This window comes from Erpetoichthys calabaricus, chromosome 3 (assembly GCF_900747795.2).
Source record: "Erpetoichthys calabaricus chromosome 3, fErpCal1.3, whole genome shotgun sequence".
In the NCBI taxonomy this organism is placed as follows: Eukaryota; Metazoa; Chordata; class Cladistia; order Polypteriformes; family Polypteridae; genus Erpetoichthys; species Erpetoichthys calabaricus.
In genome coordinates this window covers 727,279-753,328 of record NC_041396.2, presented here as the reverse complement: position 1 = coordinate 753,328, position 26,050 = coordinate 727,279, and the positions used below count along the sequence as shown (strand labels likewise).

General features: G+C 52.6%; 1 protein-coding gene across 1 annotated transcript; it reads left to right on the top strand.

Annotated features, from left to right (window-relative positions):
- Window positions 1-5,127: 5,127 nt before the first annotated feature.
- On the top strand, window positions 5,128-25,226 carry gnmt (glycine N-methyltransferase). Its single transcript, XM_051925448.1, has 6 exons — window positions 5,128-5,428; window positions 10,813-10,940; window positions 13,114-13,227; window positions 18,492-18,634; window positions 22,790-22,908; window positions 23,807-25,226. The coding sequence occupies exons 1-6, from the start codon at window positions 5,223-5,225 to the stop codon at window positions 23,976-23,978; spliced, it is 882 nt and encodes a 293-aa protein (XP_051781408.1). The 5' UTR covers window positions 5,128-5,222; the 3' UTR covers window positions 23,979-25,226.
- The last annotated feature ends 824 nt before the right edge of the window (window positions 25,227-26,050 follow it).

The following is a 26,050-nucleotide window of genomic DNA, read 5'->3' as shown; positions in this document are numbered from 1 at the left end:
TCATGGCACCTCACATAAAAAGCCCAGCCTGGTGAAGTCACACTCCTCCACTGGGTAAATGGACGAGCAGTGCTGCCCCCTTCTGGGGACTTGTGTCCAAATTCTCTGCCCTTCTGCTTGTGTGCCCTCTCAGGTGCCACTGTGTTTTTCTCCTGCTATGCGGGTTTCCCTCTGATATCCTAGAGAATCGTGTTTTAGATTAGGTGGGACTGGCATCCTGTCATGTAAACTGGAGGTCCCGGGTTCAAGTCTCAGTTGCATGTGCCGCTCCTGCTCTTCCTGTCACTTGAGCTTCACTCTTTCTCAGCATGAAGACATATAGAGTGGGAAAGATTAGGGAGCCCCGACTCCCAAACCCATGGCACACCACATGGGCACAGCCATCAAAGAGGAGGAACACAGGTTCAATGGTAACAATCCTGGGCCCCCCCATCCCCACCCTGACCCATCATGACACCCTGCTGGCACTTCTCATTCGCATGCCACTTCAGCAGCTGAGTTTTTCCCTTGAAATGTGACAGATGCCAGGCATGTCAATTCCAAAATGCATGTTTGGAAATGCCCGGGACAGTGGCATAAGGCAATCGCTCTGGCAGGAGGCTGCAGATGGAGAAATGCGGCTGACATCCCTTCAGGAGCCTGTGGGTGTGCAGGGTGGCACGCCCCATGGAGCTGCTGTTGTCATTTTTAAGAGAAAGGGGCAAAGGGACGGGCACAGGATCTCAGAGGCCTGGCTATGCCCAGCACTAAGCAGACCAGTCACTCTCACAAAGAGAAAGCATCATGCCCAGAAAGGTGGCATCTGGGCAAACAAAGCAGGAGTGGAAGGAGAAAGTAAAAATCGAGTCTGCAGGTTCATGCCCAGTGAGGCGGCACCAGCCTTTCGCAAAGAGTCAGGCAGAGGCCAGCTGGAACTAAACAACAGGGCAAATCAAACTCCAGAGATGTCCTGCCCTGTCTTGTGCAATGTGCGCTCTTGGGGCAGTGCCTAACCAAGCAGTAAGGCAGAAAACGTCTCTGGGCAGAGCGCCAGTCTCCAGAGCCACTCAATGCAAATCAGAGAGCCACAAGCCTGAGGTTCTCCATACCCTGGAGGGGATGCCTGTTCAAAACGCAGAGCTGATATATAGTCGGCAAGCAGCTTTTGGCATGCCAGGGAAAACAAAACTGGCAAACAGAAAAAAGTCCACAAAGGCACTGGGAGAACATGGCCACTCCACAGTGGTCAGGACTGGAACTCAAGTCTTTGGGAGATGGCAGGGACCACTCTGACCACGGGGCCGTCACCCCAAATTCATGAGGGTCTGTGACAGTACCTGTCATCCAAAGGCATTCTGGAGGTACATGGGGAGCCCACCGCTGTCACCTCTCCTCAGACATCCCTGTGCCAGTCTCAAGTATGACTTGCATCTGCCCTTCATGTTCCATGGAAGTCCTCCTCAGCAGGGTCTCAAGGAGCTCTCATCAGTGCCCACTTCGAGTCCACCCCCTCCTCATCCACGTCGGCTGGTGCCCGGGCGAGGTGACCGCTCTCTTTGACCCGTTCAACTTTTCTGCTCTTCTGACTGCCAGAGCAAAGTCCAGAAAAGGCACCAGGAGAAGATGCCAGCTCCACCTGGGCAGAGATGAGGGAGGACTCGATGCAAAGTCTTCGGTGCCACCCTTTCCACTGTGCCACTCCTCACAAATCAATCCCTTAAAATGAGGGTCTTTCACTGTGGGTCTCAACATACGGCATCTAAAGAAATGTCTGACAAAAAAAGATAAGGAAACGGTGACACCAAAGGAGCCCACTGCTGTCACCTCACCTGTGACCATCTGAACCAGCCTACTGTCATGGCAGATCTGACCAGGCCAGACCAGAGTCCCCTGGGCCACCACTCGGGTTATCCTCACCAGGGTCAGGTGCCCACCTCCTCCCCCTGACTGGTGGCTGTCCCCTGTGACTGTCCCTCGCTGACCCTAACCCCCTCTCTGTTGATCATCTCTGTATCCTGCTGACATACTTGGTGCCCAGTCTGCCATCTTGTAAACACGGAATGAGATGACAAAATGAATGGGGTGGCCATGTCTGAGCCTGTCCCTGCCCTGGATGGGACGCCACCTCAGAATGCAGAGCCACTATGGACTCCAGTATGGCCACCAAGTCTTTGGAGATGGCAGGCAGCAGCTCTTTCCACTGTGCCACTCATCATATTATTTTATATTGGGGGTCTTTCACAGGACGTCTGTTGTAATTAATGTCTGGTGAAAAAGAAGGGGGGGGGGGGCAGCAGTGTCACCTCAGTCCATTTGCACTTGTGGACTTGTCCTGCTTGTCCTGTCACAGCAGACCCGACCAGATGTCCCTGTGCCAGCCTCAGGTATGTCTTGGCTCTGCTCCTCATGCTTCTTGGTAGTCGTCAGCAGGCTCCCGATGGTCCTCTTCATGGTCGTCCACTTCCTCATCCTAATTGAGGGTTGCCCCCTTTAGTTGGCTCTAGTGGTTCAATCGAGGTGTGGCTGGCGAGATGGCCGCTCTTGCTGACCTTTGCCTGTGTCTGTTCTTCTCCATATCCTCCAGGGGCACTTGGTGTCACCACCTCCAGCTGCCACTCCTGAGCATGGAATGAGATGTCAAAGTAAAAGGGGGCATTAAGTTCACCATGTAGGGGATGCCACTTCATACTACTGGGCCAGTATGGAGATGCTAATCACCCTTTGCCTACCAGGGAAAAGGCCACAAGAACCCCAGGAGAATATGCCAGCTGCACATGGGCAGAGGTTAGGCAGGACTGGCCACCAAGTCTTTGGAGATGGCAGGCAGCTGCTCCTGCCACTGTGCCACTCATCACAAAATCAATCAACATTTTCTTGAATTGTCATCTTTCACAGTGAGTGCCATCCAAAGACATCTGAAAAAAATAAGGAAAGGTGCCACCTGGAGGCACCAAAGGAAGCGAGCCCCTGTCACCTCCTCCCAGTCTACTTGCGATGGTGGACTTGTCCTGCTGTGAGCTGTTGTCATGGCAGACCTGTGCCAGGCATCAAGAGATCATGAAACCGAGTTTAGACTAAAACCAGACAAGGACTGGAAGCCAAGTCTTTGGTGCTGAGCGGCAGCTGCTTGTGCCACCGTGCCACTTGTCACAAATCACTCAGTCATTATTCAAGATGAGGGTCTCTCACAGTAAGATGACCCGCTCTGATTGACCCATCCCTCCTTCTGCTGCTCATCTCCATATCCTCAGGGGCACCTGCTGTCATGGCTGCCTTCACCAGGCTGCCACTTGTGTCGGAGTGAATGGCGTTCATGCCCCCCTACCCCATATCAGATTAGACTGGGATGGGGACTGTGACCAGTGACCCAGTCATTTAAGGTTGGACTTTGCTTAATCTACTGGGCCATTATTCTTGCTGGCACAGATGTTTTCTTTTCCTTTACTCCTCTGTTGTGTAGTGTTTGGCTGGCACAGCAGTTGGCACCACTGGCACATGCATCCAATGACTTCGGTTCAAATCCTGGCCCAGGAGCAGTTTGTGTAGACTAGTTTGCAGTGTCACTCACGGCACAAGAGGGTGGCACCTGGGCAAAGGAAACAGAAGGAGGATTCCTGGCATAGCAAGGACATAAAGAATTATTGGGTACAGTGCCAGTATTCACTAAGGATCCAAGCAGAAGCCCGCCAGAGCTAAATTCCGTTTTCAAAGACATCCGTCCACCTCCTGTAGCCACAGGGTCTGGCGCCTGACTGGGAACAAACCAGGAACCGACCCCGGGCAGAGCAAACCAGTGCTGTGGAGGTCTGAGTGTACCACTCAGGGTCTGACAAACACACGTCCAGTGACCTGGGGACAAGTCCGGTCCATCTGTGTGGACATTGTGTGTTCGCCACTCTCCTCCAGATGTTCTGACTTTCCTAACAAAGAGACGCCTGTCTGGTCACTCGGTCACTCAGAATTGGCACCCGGTGCCACATGGATAGACTTTTGCCCTCCAAGACACTGAACTCGATTAGGTGGGCTTCATAATGGACAGAATTCTGTTGGCAGAATGTCGATGAGGTTTGTTAGCCAACATTTCAATGTTGGTGAATACGATGTGGCACAGCAGCTATGGCACTGGACTTGAAGGCTGCCAGTTCAACTCCCATTAAGTGACATGAGTCACCCGCACTGCCATTGGACAAGGCGCCTTTAAAATGATTTGGAAAGGGGGCTTGCTCTGTAAAGGCGCTACTGTATATAACACCAAGGTGGCCGTCCTTATTGAAACAGAGCTCCGTGTGCTTTCATTCCTATTTAGAAATGTGTGTGAGAAGAACTGGGCATTAACTGATTTGAACATGATGGTGGCATTTGGGGGGGCAATCGCCCAGCATCTGTACCCTATATAGTGCCTTACCAGACAACACCCCTACAAGGACGCTAAATAAGCGACTTTCAGTTTAGGGTCCTGGGTGGTCCGATCTCTCCCAGCGGCATTGGTTGAAAGGCAGGCATCAGGCCTGTAAAGGGCACCAGTCAATGAGAAAAGGAAGGGGCACAGGACAAGGGACTTCAGGGGTCACACGTCCCTTCTTACTTTGTATCTAATGCTGTATGTTTGATGTTTCTGTGAAAGGCGCTAAATAAATGAAACGTGTTATTAATATTTCTTATTACACCGCTAGGCGGTGGTCTTTTTAGGACAGTATTGAAAGAACTTGCGGCAGGTGGCACCTCTCTCTGAAACTCACACCTCCAACAGTTCAAACGGTGGGCACGAGGCTGATGCCAGAAGTGACAGAATGCTTAAGCAGCATTTGGGGGGCACGAGCTGCGTCAGAATCAGGGGTCTTGACTTGTTAACCACTTCAGTGTGGAGAACGAGGCGACACCCGCTTGTGGATTAAGTGGACTGAAGAGGGCGATGCCGACGGTAATTCGTCCACTGCACATAAAACCGACGGGCTGAGACCACCGGGGGGCGCTACGCTCATCCCGGACACTAAATGGTCGGCTCCGCGCGCGTATTTCGCACTTTTTCCTCGCTGACGAGCCCGCTGGAGGGGCGGGGCGAGGGCCAGGCAGCCTCCTCCAACCAGAGCGCCGGGGGGCGTGGCCAGAGGGCAGACTGGAGTTCATGCCCCGCGGCAAGTGCTACAAAAACAAAAGCTGTCACCGCGGCGGCGAGGGCTGAAGCTTGGGGGCACAGCCGACGGACTTGTCAGCACTCTTAAGAGATTTCGTACCGAGCAGGGATGGTGGACAGCGTGTACCGGACCCGGTCGCTAGGTGTGGCCGCCGTGGGCTTGCCGGACCAGTATGCCGACGGCAAGGCTGCCAAAGTGTGGCAACTGTACATCGGAGACACGCGCAGCCGGACGGACGAGTACCGGAACTGGGTGGTGTCGCTGCTCAAACGGCAGGGCTGCAAGAAGGTGCTGGACGTGGCCTGCGGGACGGGGTATGGAGACCGGCCGAGCCGGGGGTCGCGCGCGTACCTGGCGCTGTTCAGCGAACCAGTCCTCTGGGGGGCGCGCGCTTTATGTTTGTTCCGCCACCTGTTGCACCTCCGACACAAATGAATTGTTTTGGGGTGAATTGCGGTAAACGCGTCCTTACGGGGCTAAAAAAGGGGGGGGGGGGGGTAGCGATTTCAACCCACTCAGCTTTGGTGTAAAACAGGATCAAACAAACCCTGGACGGGGCGCCACGTACTCACAAGGACACCCCGGGCCATTAAAATGTCGCCAGTCACCTCAACGGGCACATCTCTGGGCATGCGGGAGGAAAACCCCGGGGGACAGCCGCGGGCTCCATGGACGACACAAACGGCCATCTCATTGAGTTCGGTTGACGGGATGTGCTTCTGTTTAAACGGACTTTCGGAATCAAAGTTTTAAGATTTACGCCCAAGAAGACGCTCCCTGAACTCCGGAAATTTTAATAAAAACGTCACAAACGAACGACCTGGCCACCCGCTAACACACCTGGAGAGGTTTGAGGGTCGGGGCGGCAGGAGCCAAACGTGGCCATGCTGCCAGTCCGTCACAGGTCCAAACACACACACACACACACGCACAGACAGACAGACGGTCGTAGTGACTTTCCAAAGTGTTGACGTGCCAGTGCCCCCCATATGCTCCTGGTATGTCGCTCTAATGAATGCCATGGTGGATCACAGACAGACAGACGGTCACTGTCCGGACCTCCTCCTCTTCCTCATCTCATGTTAGTAGATGCAGAATTTCCCATCTTCAGGACCTGAATGGACTCCGAGGCACACCGGGGGTCTTTTAATTAAATGGGCAGCTTCCTTTCCTGCCTGGCATGCCTTCTGTGTGAAGCTGGCATGTTCTCCCCTCATTTCTTTGGTGCTTCACCCCTTCGTCCAATGCCTGGTATGGTTGGTTAACGTGGGACACTAGTTTGGCCTGGCATGCATGTGTGTGTGTCTTGTGATGAGTTGTCACCCTCTGTGCCTTTGGTTGATGCCTCACACCTGACGGACAGACGGATGGACAAGTGTGACTAATACAAAAACTAAAGGGCACCTGTGCTGCCATCTGCTCGTCTGTCCATTTTCTGTTCAGGTGGCCACGAGGAGGTGGAGCCTAACTTGGCCACATCAGGTGCAGGGCTGAGGCCAACGCCCATCTTGCTTAGCTGAAGACACGCCTCCTCACCTGGCCAGGTACACCATTTGTTGGCTTGAATTCCAGAATAGCAAAAGGAAATCGGCGTAAGACCACCAGGGTCTGCCCCTTTAACCTGAGTGGTCCACTGGCCTGCTGTCTTTGTCGTGTTTATTATGCCCTGATGGGCTGGCACTTTGACCAGGTTGGTTCCTGCCGTTACAAGCTCCAGCCCCTCGGACCCTGAAGTGGGCCTGAGAATGTGATGCCACGTTTATGGAGGTGGAGGAAGCCGTTAGTGTGGTGGTGGTCTTGTTTGTCAGGTTGGGGTCAGTGTGGTACGTGTGAGGGTTCAGCAGCTCTCTGAGCCCACCTTGTCCAGCAGAACCCCACTGTGCACAGAAACCACTCTTAGGTTGTTGTTTAGTAGGATGGAAAGCGGGACCCCCAAAGTGGACCCCACAGGCTTTTCTGAAGGGGGTATGAAAGATTGTCCTTTGGCCCCATAATGATGTCCCTTAGTAACCAGGGAACATATGCCCACCCCCTTTAAAAAAAAAAAAAGTGTTACCATTGGGGGGGGGGGGCGGGTGTCCCCAAATGTCCACAGATGAATGCTCCATAGAAGAGTCGAGTCCCTCCACCAACCTTGCAAACCCGCTTATCCAGGGCAGGGTCCCAGGGCAGCTGGGGTCCCAGTGGGCACATAGAAAGGCCTTGGTGTAAGAAGTCCACACATGCTGCTCACGGTGACGGTGGAGACTCTCGGTGCCCCTATTGACCGTGTGCCTGCCATCTAAATATCCCATAAAACCTTCTGTGGGTCCTAAGCTGGTGACACTCTGGGGACAATGACGAGCCTTTTTGAGATATTCAAGCCATTGAGGCTAGCAGGACCCGAGGACCTGGGTTCAACTCCTGGCCCACTTCTTATCTGTGTGTGTTTGGGGACCATCTTGTGAATGTGCCCCACATGTAAGGCGCCATTAAGGATCAGAATTCAGTGGTGGCTCCGTGGTTACCACTATAGGATCCAGGTTCAAATCTTGGCCCATTTCTTACCCGGCTGGGTGCCCAGTTTCAATGGCATATTTAAGACGCTCAGTTCTCAGTGCTGGCCTGGCCTGGCATGCAGGGTTGGCTCCTGCTTGAGTTCTTGGTGCTGGCAGCGTCGAGTCCTGAAAGCTTTGTGATGTTTGCCATTAGGCGGTGCCCGTGCCCAGGTTTGTCACAATCCACCAGTAGAAAATCCAAGATGAACGTGACAGAAAATGAGGTCGTTGGCACAAACGTGAAGGGTCCGGTTTTTAGAATGAAAGGCACACCGCTGACCCTCAGGGCCCGGCTGGCGCTCTATTTTTACACTGGCAGACACTCCTGAATGGTGGATCTTTTTCATGGGGACGGGGGGGGTCTGAAGTCTCCTACTTAGGCCCTGTAGTGGGGGGGGGGGGGGGGGGTTAGCATGTCGACTGGGAATACTGGGAATGGCTTCTCCCAGGATGTGCAGTTGCCTTTTTTTAATTCAAACCTCAGTCTTCAAGAGATGGCAGCCTGGATCTGCAGACGGGCACCATTAAGCCACCCTTACACATTACGGAATACCCAAGCATGGAGGGGCTGGCTAGTCTGTCACGAGGTCACCAGCCTTGAACACGACTGGGGACACGACCCACCACTCCACAAAGCTGGGTTCAAATCCTGGTGTCTTTCGTATCTGGATTGTTCCAGTTCCTCAGACAGGTGCCTTTAACTTGGCCCAGTGTTATTGAGAGTGCCTAGTGACAGAGTGACACCCCATGCATGCTTGGGCACTGCCCTGTGCCCACTTGTATTAGTTAGCACAGGCCCACCCAGCTCTACACCATAAAAGCAGGTGTAGACAACAGGCAGGCATGTGACTGGCACTACCCAGCTGGCCACTCATAAAATTAAAAGGACAGAAAGAGTTGGCACCCAAGCTGGCACTGGGTGAAAACACCATGAGCCTCCAGATCTGTCAAACATTCATTCACCTCTGACCTGATTTCCCACAGGCTGCCCACCTTGAGCGGACAGTGAGGGGGGCCGTGTCCTCCTTTGGGGGGGGGGGGGGGTGTCCGCCTGCTGCCATGTTTACCAATCCTGAGGTCATGAACTCTGATTGTGCCATCCAATCAGCACTCTCACTTTCTAGGCACGCCCAGTGTTTGCCTCCTGTGCCCACTGCCCTCTCCCCGCAGTTCTGCTCTTATCGTGGTGGCAGATAAAAATGGCAAGTGGCACCGTGAGTGACTGGAGCAGGCACTGGTATGCAGACTGGTATTGCCCAGTGGCCTGAAGGAGCCGAGTGAAGGCTGACCCTCATCCCAAAGAAAAGGACGCTTTACTTTATATAGCGCCTTTGTGCTAGACCGCATTGCTCACTTGGTGTGTCACCTCTGTCACAGGGTGCTCTTGGCGTCTGGCTTTCAGTTTATCTCTGTGCCCATTATATAGCGCCTTCTTTATTCCACAGGTTATAAACTGCACGTGTCCTCCATTGTAAAGCAGATGGCATCCTCACATAGTGGGACTTTCTTTATAGAAGGCCTTGGCCCGCACCATACAGTGCCTTCAGTTTTCAGGGTCCTAAGCTATCTGTGTTAAGGGGTCCTCACTGGGCGTCCACTATATAGCGCCCTCGGTTTATTGCCAGTTACCAGCTGTGTAGGACGTGTCCTCCTTTCTATAGCAGCCTTTCTAGTGTTTCTCTGTATGTGTCGTCCATTATATAGCGCCTCCTCTTTGTACTCTCCATCAGATGGCACCCCCCCCCCCACTCCTCCGAGTAGCTCATCTGGATTTGGGGACATTGTGCCACTTCAGTACATTCCGTGTGGTGAGGACAGGGCAGACCTGGCAGGCCCTCCGTATGCCAGTCTGTGCCAGTCCCTGCTCCGCGCTGCTCGTTTGAAGTCCAACGTGGGCAGTCGGGACATTCAGAAGAACTGACCAGTAAAGCCGCTTGCTCTGGTGCCCCCTGGGGGAGTCCTCTGGATTCTCTACTAGCCGCAGTGTTCCGAGTGTTGTTGTGTGTTTAATTGGCCCCTAAGGCGCTATATAGGTAAGGCCCACTGTTTCAGTACTCTAAACCATTGGAGCTGCGTGGTGCAGGTGAGGGGGGCACCCAAGACCATCAGTGTTATTGTGGAGTCCCAAGAGTGCCCACTAGGGGGCCTCAGTGCCCAGTCCTGTCAGGCAGTCCTTGGAGCTCAGCTGCTGTGAAGGCCAGCGGACCACTCAGTTCAGCAGCGGGCAGGATCGGCAGAATGCCACGTTAGAGCTAAACTCAGCAGGCAGGGCGGCGTGACGTCCTCCTGTAAACTTGTTTGTCACTCGGCGGCGAGCTCGAGTGGCTCGGCTAAATTTGGGAGCATCGCCAGGGGACGCCAAATAAATAAAGAGAGAGCGAAATAAATAAGCAGCAACAGCTGCTCCGGACCACCGCTCAGGCGAAAATAGACGGCGGGTGGGTCCTGACTGGTGTTCCACCGTCTGAGGAGTGGAGGGGCTGGGAGTGCTGCGAGGATGGGCTCCACCCCACCGTGACCCTGCATTGGAGTACCGGGGGGCTTTGGGAACGGTCCGCTTATTTTATAGAGCGCCTTTCACAGTGCGCCCCTTTTGATGAAATCCTAGCACTGCCTGATTTCTTATGCTATATAGCGCCTTTCACGGTGAACTACTGTGTTTCTTATTTAGTGTAGTGCCATTCCTGGTGAGCACCATCCCATAATGAACCTCCCATAAGCGCACTCTTTATTTAATAGAGCGCCTTTCAGGGTGAACACCATCTCCCTGTTTGACTCCTAAGGCTGCAGGGTTTGATATTCTATATAGCGCCTTTTTGTGGTGGCCGCTGTCCCTTCTTCAGTTCCTATAGCCTGACTACACTGCTGTATGTCACACTTGTCGTCACCCTTTGGTGGACTTTGGACGAAGGCACAGGTGGCCACGAGCCTTGGTTCTGATGCCATGTGTGCCCACCCGCTGCGATGTTGTCTGATTGATTAAATGCCCGCGTACCAAGGCTGACTTATCCATCTGCCACTGACCCCTCACTTCTTAACCAGAGTGGACTTCGGTGGAACTTTCCAGAACTGTCCCCAACGCTGAGCCCAAGGTCCCCATCTCGAGATGTCCAGCGAGGGGGTCATCCTCACTCTTGCCGTTTTTGTCTTTTTGTTTCCAGCGTCGACTCCATCATGCTGGTGGAGGAAGGCTTCACGGTGACGAGTGTGGACGCCAGCGACAAGATGCTGAAGTACGCGCTGAAGGAACGTTGGCAGCGCCGCAAAGAGGACGCCTTCGACAAATGGGGTAATGGTGGGCACAGCCTGCTGTAAGGCTCTTAGGCTTCTTTGTGTTCTGACTGGTTGGCTTTATATAGCGCCTTTCACAGCACATGATGGATTCAAGCAGCAGAGTTTTTTGGTGGTGATGCCTTTGTGGGGGGGCACCGATGAGATTGTGCCCGTCTGTCCTTCTGCACACCCTAATGTGAATAACACGAGTGGTCATCTGAAACGTCACTTTGTACCCTGCCCGCCTCCCACCTGGGTGACGCCTGCATCACTTAGTAATGAAGTCCGAGCCATGCCCCTTTGGTCAATTAGCATACAGCCACACCCATCAGTCCTGTGAGCATAAAGCCACACCCCCCGTTATTAAGGTGGGCCACCTCATGATTACATCTTCAAAGAAGGACCTTAAGATCTGAAACAGTTAATCAACTGAGGACTGAGGGGGGCAGCAGGCCGGGCATAAAAGAGACCCCACGATACGTTTAGGAAAGCGGACCTGACACCTTCACAAAAAAGAGGGGCTGATGCCAAGCAAGCCCCTCAAAAGAAGAAAAAAACTGGAAATGTAAATGCCCCAAAATGACAAGGTGCACAAAACAACCCAATAATGTAAGAAGACCACCAGAGAGAAGGGGGAGCCACAACAGTGGAAAGCTGTTAGGACCGGGGCCTGAGGAAGCCTTCCATACAGAGAAGGCCCACCTATGTGATTAGGACCCTAAGGCTCAACCCTCAAAACACAATGACAATAAAAAATATGAAATCCAACTATCAGTAACCAGTAGGGCAATAATGAGAAATGAGAAAGAAATACCGTGGGGCCAGGAAGGGGGCGCTCTGACAGTCCACACCCACCAAAGAACAGCACGAAAAAGCAAAATATAAAAAAAGTTTATGAAATATTAAATACAAAAATCGATTAAATGATAAAGCACCAAAAAAAAAAATTAAGAATTGTAAATGAGAGGTTAAAAAACACCACGGCCTGAAGGGGGCGCTCTTACAGTCCAGAGAAATCAATGAGTGGTTAAGAATATCACATTATAAAGGATATAAAAAGGATTTAATAAATCCTAAGTACAAAAATCATGAAATTGTAATAATTTACTATCTATTTATGAGAAAAGAGTAATAAAATAATAAAAAATAAATAAAAAATTAAATTAAATTAAATTAAAAAAAAAAAACACAGTGGCCTGCAGGGGGCGCTCTCACAGACAGACCCTATAAGCCACAGAGGAAGAGGAAAATCGCCTGATAAAGAGCAGAGGGGGTCCGTTGTAACACGAGGGCAACGCCGCCACTGCCATTCACTAGGCTTCCACGTCTCCACCGTCTTCACCTTCCACGTATGGTCAGGAGGACCCCTTGGATGACATCCATGAGAAGCCCAACTTCTCCATGCTGGGACAGTAAAAAAAAAAAAAAAAAAAAAAAAAAAAAAAAAAAAAAAAGAGCCAGGGAGAGCCTTGAGGTGAACTGGCAGAGCTCCCCCTAGTGGCCACCAGCCTGCCAGTACACCCTCCTTGTCTTCCTGGGCAGCAGTGAGACATCGTTATATTAGAGAGTGCGTCTCTCTCTGCTGCCACCTACTGGCACATTTGTGACATCTTCCACTGCCCTGGACTTACATTAGTGTCCCAGGTGTTACTCCGGACCGCCATACTTAATCCTGGAGCATACTGTCCTCTATTGGTAGTGGCTCATTTTTACTGACACTGAAAGCAAAGGCAGTGTGTGTGCCACCTGGGCACCCTACTGCCCAACTTCTGTCTTGGTGTGGGGGACACACTGCGACTGCCCCCTTTTACTGCTCATCAGAATAAAGAATCCAGAAACCAAGAAATGAGCACTAGACAAAAAAACAAAAGAGGCAGACCCTTCAAGGGACCCCGTAAACACCTGAAACAAACTCCTTGGCAGACTGGCCCGTTACGTGTACCCGTGTCCTGCTGACTGCGGTACTGACGGACCCCCAAAAGAGGCTGCCAGGTATTCTCAGATTCAGTCTTTCTGTGGGGGCGTTTCATTGTGCTGTCACTCTGCTCCCCCATGAAGTGTTTAAGCCCCCTGCCAGTCGATGTGCCAGGCTGTCAGTGTGTTGTGCTCATGAAGCTTGTGGCGCCCTGCAGGACTGTCCCCATGTGCGTCCGCCCCCCTTTGACGTTGTGTTTGTTTTCTTCATGCAGTCATTGAGGAGGCTAACTGGCTGACGCTGCCCACCGACGTGGATAAGCCGGGCTTGGGATTTGATGCCGTCATTTGCTTAGGAAACTCCTTCGCCCATCTGCCAGATTTCAAAGGTAGGTGACGTGCCCTTTGTTGTGTCAATGTGAATGTCATCACTTTGGCCGATGTCTTTGTCTGAGGTGACCTCCGAGCTCTGGGCACATCAAATGCTCTTTCACAAATGGAGCCCGGGTGGGTTAACGGAGCGAGGTGGCAAAGTCCTTGGAGTTTACACCGGACCTCTGCCATGGCGCCGCATGCTCTGGTCTAGCACCCCCTACTGGGTGAACCCACCCAGGTGAGCATCTCCTTTCCAAACTCATTAAGAATACAAATCAGAAGTCACCAGAGTGTGCAAAAGTGTCCCCCCCCCCCCCCCCCCCCCCCCCCCCATTAAATGACCAGCTGCACTTCTGTAGGTTTTATGTTTATTTGCCAGGTTGAAATTTTAATTTTCTTTTAGAACATTTGAACCATCTGGACGAGGACAGGCCATTCAGGCCAACAAAGCTCACCAGTCCTGTCCACTTCATTCTTCTTAAACGACATCAAGTCGAGTTTTGAAATCCCCTCAAGCCCTCCTGTCCACCACCCTGCTTGGTCACTCATTCCATGTGGGTGTGAAGTTCGAGTGTCCAGCTGTGCCCCCCATGTTCTTGGTGACCATCTCGATCCACTGGGCTGACTCCCTTCATCACTGTAAACACTTCAGTCAGGTCTCTTCTTCATCACTGTGAAGGCTCAGATCATTTAATCTTTCCTCATCACTCATCCCCCTGTAGCCCCCCATAATCAGCCTGGTTGCTCTTCTCTGGACCTTCTCTTGTGCTGCTGTGTCTTGCTGGAGACCTAAACTGCACCCCAGTACCTCAGATGAGGCCTCACCAGGTCCTCCTTGGTCTTGTACTCCTCACGTCAAGGCACTATATAACCTGACAGTCTGTCGGCCTTCTTCATGGCTTCTGTCTGCCAGCTGATCGTCCTCTATGACTCCTAAATCCTCCTCCTAAGGTGGGCTATCGATTTTCAGACCCCCCATTTCGTTTTCAAACCTCACATGTTTTTATAATTCTTTACATTTACTGACATTAACTTTCATCGTCCACAAATCGGCCCCCCCCCTGTCTGCAGTCCAAGACCCTCTGTGATGATTTAACCGATTCTCGGTTATCTGCCAATCCTCCTATCTTAGTGGTTGCAGGTTCGAATCCCTTAAACGCCAGAAGTGACTCCACGCCCTTGGGACCCCGAGCTGGGCCCTTAACCTCTGTCCTGGGTGGGACATTAATCTGCGTCCAGCCCTGCAAGTGAGGCATTGGTGGCAGGATTGGGCACTGAAGCCCCCCCCAAACCCCCAACTGCTCCATTCCATCTGAACTCGTGTGGCGCTGAGGCTGCACTCGGGTCCTAATCTGGGGGTCCTGAGGTGGTTTGTCATGGGGTGGGTGTGGCAGTGCGCTGTGTCACTGTTGCTCCTAATGCCACCCCGTCCCCACTTTGGTGTCATCTGCAGACTTAACCAGCTTGCTCTTTTTATTAATCATCAGATCATTTATGAATATTAATAATAGCAGCTGCCCCAGTGCTGCCCCCTGCTGGATGCCACTCTTAATTCTGGTGATGAGGTTCCTCACATCGTCTCACCCTCTCCTTCCTGCCAACTCTGCACCCATCTACATGCCACCTGGGATATGGGGGGGGGCATGTACCCTTCAGGGGGGGCATCAGATGGAGTTGCAGCGCCCCCACTTGTTCCATTGTGGTATCGTTTACCTCAACTGAGCCGGGAATGCGATGCCCAGACACACACACACACACACACACACACACACTTGAGAGGACGTGAACTGCCATTTAACTCCATTAGGAGTACAAATCCACGTGAAAGTGGCAGTGGCACACCAGGGCAGTGGCACAGGGCAGTGTACCACCCAGCGCTGGCTCAGGTTTATTTTTCAGTCACATGTCATTCCCTGGTGATGTCCTCGTGTGGTGCTCTGCACTTTTTCTCTTTCTTCGTTTTCTTGGTTGTCTGCCGTGTCTCCAACATGTGGAGCCTAAGGGGGCGTGGCCAACTGCAACTCAGGGGGAGTTGGGGGTTGCACATGCTGATGTACCATCCAGACTGGGACCCGAGTGCAGCAGGTGACACCACACTGGAACACTAGGATTATGGTGACTGGAGTGCCAGTCCTGCCACCAACCCCCAAGTGTTCCCTGTAAGTTGCAGGACCCTCTTGGTGGGCTGGACGCTGATTATATGTAACATTCATTCATCCATCCATCCATTTTCCAACCCACTGAATCCGAACACAGGGTCACGGGGGTCTGCCAGAGCCAATCCCAGCCAACACAGGGCACAAGGCAGGAACCAATCCCGGGCAGGGTGCCAACCCACCACAGGACACACACACACACACCAAGCACACATTAGGGACAATTTAAAACATGCAAATAAAAATGTGGTGTGATTTTGATTCCATGGCAGATGTTGTGACCCCTGAGACTTGCGTCGTCCCCTCGACTTCACGTCATTTGTGAATATCCAGCCAGCCATTCCTGCAGCCCCTTCCAAATGAAGGTGGGCCGGTGACACATTCGGCACTTTGTGACGTCGCCTTTCCTGCTCACTTAACCCTTCAAATTCGTGGTGGCACTGAGGACCCCAAACGATGTTCTGTCACCCCGTCTTCTGGTGGTCAGCAGTTCGGACTCGTCGTCGTCACATTTGTCATCTCCAGATTCTCTACTGGGGGCAGGTGAGGAGTGCAGGCAGGCCAGTTCAGCTCCCCCGGACCCTTGTCTCCCCCAGCCATGCCAGTTGTGGTTCTGCATTGGACGTCCCTGGCCAGCATGTCACATTGGAGGCTACACACATTGCTCTAGAATCTTGATGCTGCCATCACCGGAGTGCCAAGGGTGCCAACACAACCCCAGACCCCGACAGACCCCACAGGCTTTTGGACTTGTTAAGAGACCGGATGGTCTGGCGTCCATTTCTTCCACTAGCGGCTCTGAAGTGCCCACAGCACACGTGTGCTTCCACTGAGGTGGTCCATCCAGACCCCCCTGAGCCCAGAGAGGTCAAGGGGACAGTGAAGGTTGAGGTGGCCTTTGTGACTGTCACTCGGGCTTGAAGAGCTACGCCAAAGTCATCAGTTGGCCGTGTGGTCCAATCAACCATTTGGAGACGCAGTGCCTGCCGTCTGAGGGGTCGGGGGTCCCAGCTGTTCATCTTTGGCTTGTGCCCCTCGCCCTCCACGGTCCTTGAACCCATTGAATGTTGTGCTGTGCTGCCAATCTCTTTCAGTCTCTTCTCACACCTCTCTGCTGACAAACTGGAGACCCTCTGAGGCTTTCGTGGACCCCAAGTCAGGATTCCAGTCACCTGCTGCTGTCACCCGTTTGTCATTATTTCATTCTTTGACCCCCTCAGCAGCCCTCGTGTGCCCCCCGGGTCCTGGGTATTCACAAGTGACGTGAAGTGGAGCAGACGACATGTCAAGTGCCTCGGGGTCCCACCGTCTGCAGTGAAATCCGAGTCAAGGCGCACTGAACAAGCACCGCGTTGGCGTTTTGTTTCATTTGTGAACTTTGGGGTAGGGGACTCCTGCACCGGGGTGTGGGGGGTTACCAGGCCCACCCAGCCACTATTGCTGGTGAGGTTGTGGATTCTGAAATTATTAAACCAACGATTGTCCATCCGTGGTGCCACATCAACTGGAATGGAAAATCCAAACTGGCAGAACACTCGCCCACTTTGTAAACCTGAGGTGGTCTCCCTTCAAACAGGCCATTCAGCCCCAATGACTCGCCCCCCCCCCCAGGTTGAACTCTGAAGGTCCCTGCAGTCCGCCCCCCCCCGCCACACCACTTTGTCACGGACCCCCCTGCGTCTCTTGGCATGAAGACAGACTTCCCAATGTGTGTGCATGTGTGTGGGGGGGTCTGCCCCCGTGTCCCACCTGAAAGCGGCCGCCCTGATCCACTGTTCCGATCCCCTTTATAAGGTCGGGCCCCCTCACAGCTCAGACCCCCGTAGTCCACCCAGTTGCTCTCCCCTCGTCTTTTTGCCCTTTTTTTTGGTAACATGAGGATGTAGCCCCCCCATGTGAGGCCCCCCCAGAAGTAGACCCTCCATGCACACATTAGGGGCGCTGTATCAGCTGGGGTGCAGATCGGCGTGTCGAGTCGCCGTGTCTTGATGTCATCGTCACCTTTACTAACCCGTCTGCTGTCTTTTCTTAGTGTGTGTTTGGTGGGAGGAGCCCCATGAGTAGGCGGGGCCACCCACCACTAGCTGCCCTCCGCTCCGTACACCCCGAGGGTCTCCCACAGGGCCTGGTGGTTCACTTTGAAAGTGCCAAGCAGTCGGTGAGTTTCTCGACCCCCTGACCTCATCGCTGCGCCTCTTGGCCTCTCTGTGGACGCCAAGTTGGACTTTTGGGGCGTTGGGAGCCTTTTGTGTTCTTTGGAGCCCCTCTGATCCTGAGTTTGTCCCGTTACGCTGTGCCACCATCTTTAATTAGCCACTTTGGCCCCTTCGAGTTGGGGGTCTCCATGATCGTCACCGTCCAGCATCCTCCACAGAGTGACATGCATGTGACGTCACCAGCGCAACCATATTGGGGTTGGCGTGGACATTCCTTCCATATTGGAGATTGATGGACGTTAAGCTCAGACGTGTGCATTGCGGAGCCTCGCCTTGCCCTCCCATGTTTTAGGATTCATTGACTTCTGATTTGCAGTTTCAGCGGACGACTCCTGCCATCTTGATTTGACTTTGGCTTGTGCCAACTAGGTTTGACTTGTGGTGCCACTCATTGAATGTGTCCTGAGTGATGCCAGCCTGTCTGGGAAGTGGCATTGGCCAAGTGTGACCGGTGCAACCTCCTGGGGAATTAGGAGGGCTCAGCCCGTAGTGTTGGGGTTATGTGTGGGGACCCCCGTGTGGACCACTCAAACCAAAGCCATGCTAAGGGTGAGCAGGTGGGCAGGCCTCGCTGCCAATTGTGTGTGTGTGTGTGTGTGTGTGTGCACCCCAACCCATCATGAACTTGGTGAGCTCCACAAAGCCCACCATCCCACATTTATACACCAGTGCTTTGGCTCTTCTTTAGTGTGACCTTCACAGGTGACGTGGCTGGCACAGGTGAGCCTTCAAGTGATGCCTCGTGTTTATATGGCACCTTTCACCATTCCAGGTGACTCTTTACACACAGAATGGGACATGAGGTTTTAGACTTGTAGGGAACTGAGGCAGCTCAGAAGTGCTTTGCCATGTCCAAGCCACCAGGGGGCCTCGCTGATTGGCCGTTTGTGTTTTTTTTAAATCCAGGTGACCAGAGTGACCAGAAGCTGGCCTTGTCCAATATTGCCACCATGGTAAAGCCTGGCGGAATTCTCATTATTGATCACCGAAACTACGACTACATCCTGAAAATGGGCAACGCTCCGCAGGGCAAGAACATCTACTACAAGGTGAGGCAGTGGCCGCTCTTCACCTGGCACAGTGGCCCACTGACTTGGCTTTCCTGCGTTGTTTGTACCATTAGGTTGAGTAGCTGAGATGCCATTTGCTCAATGGAGTGCCACTTGTGTAGATAGGCGAAGGCCAGAAGGTCAAAGTGCACCCCCACCCAACACCATAGCAGTTGGCACCCTGAAGCCACCTGGTGGGTGACTGTAGTTACCTGTGATGGGTGGGCCGGTGGTGTCAAGATGTTTCTACTGGCCTGACACACAAGCAGCGTTGGCTTACTGAGACTCCCGTCAGCCCCAGAAACCCCAACGAGGGGCACCGCTACATCCCCCCTAATTACAATCCTGAATGTGTCTAAGCCTGAGGATTGTGGTGAACACCCCTGATGTTCCTCTCTGTGTGCCCCCCCCACACCACCATGACTAATCATGTCGGCCCCTGGTGTGCGAGGGTCCCACCACTCCTTTCACGTCTCATACAGTCAGTCACACAGTGGGGTGCTGGTGGTCCTCCTTTTAAAGTCCATTGCTTAGCTGGCCAGGGGTTTAGGGGACACTGCAGGGCCAATGGATCACCGAGACCACTTCACTGACTGCAAGAATCAAATCAGAATGACAAGAAAGCAGGCGGGCTTCTCTGACGTCCTTTAATAAGAAGGTGACTGAGGGACATCATGAGGTGGCACTGTGCCCAGTGCCCCATTCACAAAGAAAGCCACATGGAATCCGAGACCAAGTAGTGTGGTGGGTGGGCAGGAGGGTCCCTGAGACCTTGAGACCTCAACTTGATGTTATCTGCTGGGGGGCTGCAGGTCCTGTTCTTGTGTTCTGCTGTCCGAGTACACAAATGACGTCACTGGCCTGCCAAGTTTTAACAGCTGGGGGGCGTTGGCGGTCCTTGGCCTCGTCTGTGGCCAGCTGCCTCTTCCTCACGCTAGTTAATATGTCAGCGCTTGGCAGCAGCTGAAGGACATTCTTCACTTTATGAACTTTAACTTGTTTGTCCAGAAACGGCAAAGCCAAAACTCCGACCTGCTGGGGTAGAACACAAGTGAGGGTAACCTGGCACTGCCCAGAGTGGGGGGAGGGGAGTCACCAGCTGGCTCTGCTTGGGTGGGGTCCTGTGGTCATTCCCAGTGCAGACAGACAGCTGTTTGACTTGCTGCGTGGAAAGAGAAACCTTCGGGAAAAGAAATGACAGAAAATGTCCAAGCCGGGGGTCCGTGCTGTCCTTCATCAAGTCCCAATGCTAAACTCCAGAAAAAGGGGGTCTTGAAGATGAGTAGTGATGCCCTCACACAACCAGACTGGACTTCTTCAGATGCACTCCGATGACCAGGCAGTGCACGGTGCCCACCTTTTGCCCCATTACCGTGATGACAACAGTGGGGACCATGGCAATGGTAGGGCACCAGAAACCCAAGATGGCATCAGAAAAAGACCAAAGAAAAGAAAAAAACACAGAAAACGACATCAAAACAAAACCTGCCATCATAAATGGATTCCTGGACCCAAAATACGCTGAGGTGAGGGGGACACCAAAGAAATTGTCAAAGGCATCAGGGGGTCTTTTTCACTTGGATAGCACACAGCTGGCACCCTAGATAGATGGGCCATCTTGGCCTGGCTTGGTGTCACACGTGTGGCTCTTTTGTGTCACAGACTGGGGCGAGGACCCCAGTGGACACATCTGCCAAGTCTCTTTTCTTTAAGGATTTTGAACTCCAAGCTCTCAGTCGGGGTTAGGGTGATTCCCCACCTAATCAGCCCCCCACAGAAGAGCAGGTGCACTCCCTTGTAGCGCTTGTGGGACCCTCAGATTCACGCCGGGGTCTAGAGGGGGTTTCTTTATTGAGGGAACCCAGGATGCGGTGATTGCTGGGTGTGTGGTTTTCGTAATCCCGTGGAGGGTGACGTCATAAGACCACCGACCTCCCACTGGTCTCTGCTGGCTCACTTTGAAGGGTTTCCCCCAGCAAGCCCTGCAGCAACACCCGAAGCCGCCCAATCGCGAAGCACACCTGTGACTGCTGGGATTTGTAGTCCATTGAAGCAGCGCTGCTTCAGACACTCCCGTCACACACTCACGCACATCAGGGTCGTATCTCCGCCAGACCAGGAGATGTCAGATTTAAGTGACACTATGTTCATTGTCACCTTCTGCTCATTCCTGACCAGTCAGCTCACTCGTTTCCATTGTTATTTTTGCTTTTATCTCCTAAATTGCAGGGTTGTCCCCAAACTTAGAACTTTTGTCACGTTGAAAGTATGGAGGCAGGTGGTGACATTTTGGTTGAAACTGAGCCTTGGTGGCTACTCCAGTGAGACCGTCATTAAAAATGGGCAGTGACAACAGAAAATGCGGCCGACTGATTTTACAATGCCACACCTTGGGGCCTATCAGTTAACGAGTCGACATCTCGCTGTCTCAGTCTTGTGACAACACGCTGGACTTTCCTTAACAGATTCAGTGAGTGGGACCGGTCATGATTAGGTGGTCACAAATAATAATAATAATAACTTTATTTATACATTTACATGCAACTCAAGGCGTTTCCACAGACATCACAAGAAAGCTGCAAGGCATCCAAACATAACCACAAAGCAGGCCAAGACCTTCACTGCTCAGCCCAGAAGAGACTCACCCCAGGCCAGCCGGCCCCATAAATCTACCTGCAGGCTTCAAGCTGGCTAGGCCTCAAAGTGGGGAAAACTGGTCAAAAAGTAAAGAAAAGCTCCACAAGGAGGAGGACAACAGCAAACCCCTGGCTTGTGTACAACCAAACAATCTTTACAAGTAACAGAATGTACAAATATATGTAGAAAAAGGCTCAGGAGAGCAAATCAGAGGGACATTGAGGATGGGAAGGGCGCACGACAAAGAGATCAGCAGGTGTGAGGTTTGGGGGAGGTCAACACGTCTGGCGCAGCGACTTCTGTCTTTGGTTTTGATTGTTCTGCCAGGAAAAAAGGGGCAGTCAGAAAAAGAACAAATGAAGGCCAGAGCTGAGCGATCAGCCGCACCGATTACCAAATAAACGAACTGTAAACAACGAGAAACCTCAGATGGGGCCGTGACCTCCAAGGGGAGCTTTTTAAACCAATCGCATTGTTACTCAGAGTTCATGCCCTCTGAGGACACACCCCTAAAAACATGGATGGGTGCCTAGCGACGGGAAAGCTAAAGGGTGGTGATTGTCAACAACAACAACAACAACAAAATGGTGGTGGAGACCACTGAAAACCCACCAGAAGAATCGAACTCCGGGGCAGCAGAAGCCCCCCATCTGAGTGGTAGAATCCTGAAAAGCAACAACAATAAAACAAGCGAATGCCCTCCGCCCTAACGTCACATGAGGACCTCACGTCGGCCTTGTTTCTTGTCTCATCTCCCATTGATGCCGCTCATGATGCCACGCCAAAGTGTTAGCCACTTGCAATGCCCCTAAATACAACTTGAAGAAATAAAGTGTAAATAAAAGAACGAATTCCTCCTCGAGCCAAACACGTCATGGGACACGAAGGAAACGGGACAAGTGATCCCCACTCAGACACGGGGGTCAAGCGCAGGGAGTCCAAGGAAGAAGCAAATCCCGAGTTTAAAATGAGGAGAAAGCCGAGGCGGCAGTGCCAACTTTAGCTCCTCCTTAAATACTCGCGGGGCGGAGCAGCGGCAATCTGCATAATCAGGTGGCCCCGCCTCCTCGGGCTCTGCATGCAATACGAAATAAAAAAAGACAAGATGGCTACCAATGGAAGGCATCAATACTTTGAATTAGACAGAAATCAGAAACCTGAGTGCTGTGCCGCCTGCCACCCCCTTCTTCGGTGCTCCTTGTGCCCGCTTTGCCCCCTGCACTGCCCATTTCCTTTCAGGCAGCAGTGCTACAGTATTTCTAAATGTTAATGCAAGGTGAAGGCGCTATATGTGGAGTGACCACAGCTATTGTGAAATCAGGCGGAGTCCTCAGAACACAACAGGAATGAATTCAGTTTATTCATATAGCGCCTTTCCCATACAGAAAAGAAAATGTGCCAATACCAAAATGGAGTTGGTGTGAACTGGACAGATGATAGTGTGTGCCCACCTTCTCCCTTGGCATGGCACACCTCACCCTGCGGTCAGTACTAAACTCACCTCCTCTTCCTCTCCAGAGTGACCTTCCTCAGGACATCACGACGTCCGTTCTCCTGGTCAACAACAAGCCCCACATGGTGACGCTGGACTACACCCTGCAGGTCTCCCAACAACAGGATGGCTCCGCAGAGCTGAGGTACTCTTAAAATCAAACTAACAGTCCAACAACCCCCTCTCACGCCCCCCCCCAGACATGGGTTCAAATATTAGGGGCCCCGCCTCCTCCACCTCCTGGTCAAGGTTAGGTGGGGCTGCCAAGATTTGAGAGCCATCTGTATATGGCAACACGTAGGCCTGTCTGCCAGTCTGGAGTGCAGGCCAGGATGTGATGCCAATCCAGAATCATGTGATCAGATTGGCACAAAACATGAGAAAGACACACAGAGAGAGTCAGCCTGGAGAGAAAAGCCCAAAATACCACATGGCTGCTCTGCTTGGGCCACACCAGGGGGCAGGGGGCACGGCCGGCCCATCTCCAAGCTTGTGCCCCACCTGTCCCTTCTCTGGACACATCTCTATAGATGGTAGCTGCCCCTGTTCTCCCTGTGAAGAGACTCTCACCCACCTTACCCCCCACTGAGTTGTGGAGTTGGGACCACCATCAAATCCATGATGCAATGGTAAACAGTGCCCTCTGGTGGCATTGGCAGTAACTGCACGCCCAATGCTGTAGTAGAGGCAGACCCACCAACCACGACTGGGCCTCCCACCCTCCACATTCCGCTGGGCAGGGTGGCCCCTTGATGGGCACGGTGAGCTCCTTTCCAGTCTCCATTTTGACCCGTCGGATGATCAAAGACCCCCGTGATCAGGCGTGTGATTGGCTGGAGGAAGGCTGCTGGCCGTTATTTAAGGTGAGCAGGTGGAGCCATTCCATGATCTGGTGGCCCTCTATAGTAAGTATGGGGGTCTCGTGGTCTGCTTTCACCTCTTCAGTGGGCGTTTTAGGGTCGGAGCTGTAGACGGTTATTGAGAATCATCTGGCCGAAGGTGGACCACCCCTCTCTCACACTGTCCCTCCCTCCATTTTCCAGTAAGTTCCGCCTGTCCTACTACCCCCACTGCCTGGACAACTTCAAGGAGCTCCTGAGGAAGGCCTTCAACGGGAAGTGCGAGCAGGAGGTGTACGGCGACTTCAAGCCCTATGTGGACGGCCAGGCCTACGCCCCCTGCTACTTCATCCACATGGTCAAGAAGAATGCCTGAGGAGCAGCTGGCAGGAGGGGGAGGTGGTGTTTGGGGGGGGGGGGGTCCAGGGCCCAAACAGTGAGCTCAGCGTGTGACAGCATCTCCTGTCTGATCACCTGCATCGAGGTCTTCGGGTTGGACCACCCCCGTTTTTTGGTCACGAATCTCATTCCCTTCTTACCGACTTGGCAGGCGCGTCAGCAGGTGGGCTTTGTCTCAACTTTACTCTTTTATGCTTTTTGTTGTTAATTTCTAAATGTGACAATCATGGCTTCTAATGACTGAAGGGCTGAAAATACAAAAAGAAAGACTGGGGGCGCCATGTGCCACCGTAAGTGCCAGGCTGCGGGAGGGAAAGGGTTAACAAGGGCACCCTGCCCTACCGCCTCACCCCTCTTGTTCGCTGGAGGGGTCTCTTATGTCAAACCTCATCCAGCCCCCCAGAGTTGGGGACAAAACCTGGGGGTGGGCCCTCAAGCCCACTAGTGTCCCCCTGATGGGGGGCTCTCTGCTGCCCCCTGGTGGTCTGTTTTCTACTTGCCCATTCCTGCCATCCTCCAGCATGTGTAGCCTTCATCAGGTCCCGGCCCTGGTGACCATTTTTGTGTCCTCATTGTGCCAAGTGAGATCAGGCAAGGAAACACAGGAGACAGATGGGGAACAACCTTATTATATGGCGCCTTTCCATAGTGAATACCAGTCAGGGCGCACTCATCATTCTTCAGAGGTTGGGATGAAGCTGACCGCCTGGTGGTTCTGTATAGTGCCCTTCCCAAGTGAGCCTCTTCTTGGGTTCAGACTTTTGGGTTAAGTGGCAGTGGAGCCGAAGACTGGGAGTGAGCGGTGGGACTGAATGGGAGGAATGCTTCTTTAATATAGCGCCTTTCCACAAATGACGCCATGTCCTTCATAGAGTCGCACCTTTCCTGCATTCTCCACATGAGTGCAGGCAGATGGACAGGGTGGTCTTTACCTTGTCATGCTGTATAGTGCCTGTGCATAGTGAGCAGCAGCCAAACCACAGCGGCACTGGTGTCAGCGGTGGGATTGAACTGGTAGCTTTGTGCTTTGATATTCACATCCTGAGCCTCTCAGTCATATTAATAATAATAATAATAATCAACACCACCCATCTGCTCGAGGGTGAGATGCCCTTCTCTTTTTTGCATTTGCTTGCTCCTCAGTGTAGTGTTTAGTGATGCCAACTAAGCAACTCTTCTTGCCCCCTGGCAATGTCATATAAATAAAATCTTTTATTATTCTCTATCTATCTGTCTATCTATTGTGGCACACCTGGCAAATTCTCTTTATGTTCAGCTTGGGGCTTTAACCCAGTCAGACTGCCAGTTTGGGAATTTTCACTTGAGGACCCATTCTGGTGCCCACTCTGTGCCCGGTAACATCTCTGAGGCACATCAGCCTGCCCAGGCAAGGTGAGCCACTACAGTAGCTTTAGCATCTGTGTCTGAGGTGGCACTTTGTCACACCAGCTTGTGCCAGGGCACTTGCATTGGTTTAATTAAGGTGAACCCCTAACGACAGAGGGCATGGCAGAAGATGCTGCCCCTGGCACACCTACTCTGTATTTAAAGTCCTCATTACAAGGCACATGCTTACCACTTCTTGCCACTCTCTGAAGAAGTGAGGTTTGGCACCAGAGGCAGCAGGCACTGCCAGGAACTTATCCTGGGATGGGGTGCCAGTATACATCGGGGTGAATGGAAAAAATGGAAACCAGACAAGTGTGGTGCATGGGCAGGTACTGACCTTGGTACCACGGCAGGAAACAACCCCAGATGGGACGTTGGGGTACACCCGTGGGTAACCCACCATGGCACACACCAGAGTCGCCAGTCAGCCTGGACAAGGGATTCACGATTTTCACTTCAAACGACATGACAGCCTGATGCAGACAGCTAAAGAAAATGGACTGTTAATAACAGGAAGCATCACCCAAACATGAGTTTCTAGGCCATGACGTGTGTGTCACCACCCTGTGCCCCCTGACACCAGACTAAGCAGAGGGCACTATACAAACCCATCCCTCTCTACGGCAGTGTGGTGACCCCGCTGCCCCCCTGTGGTACAAA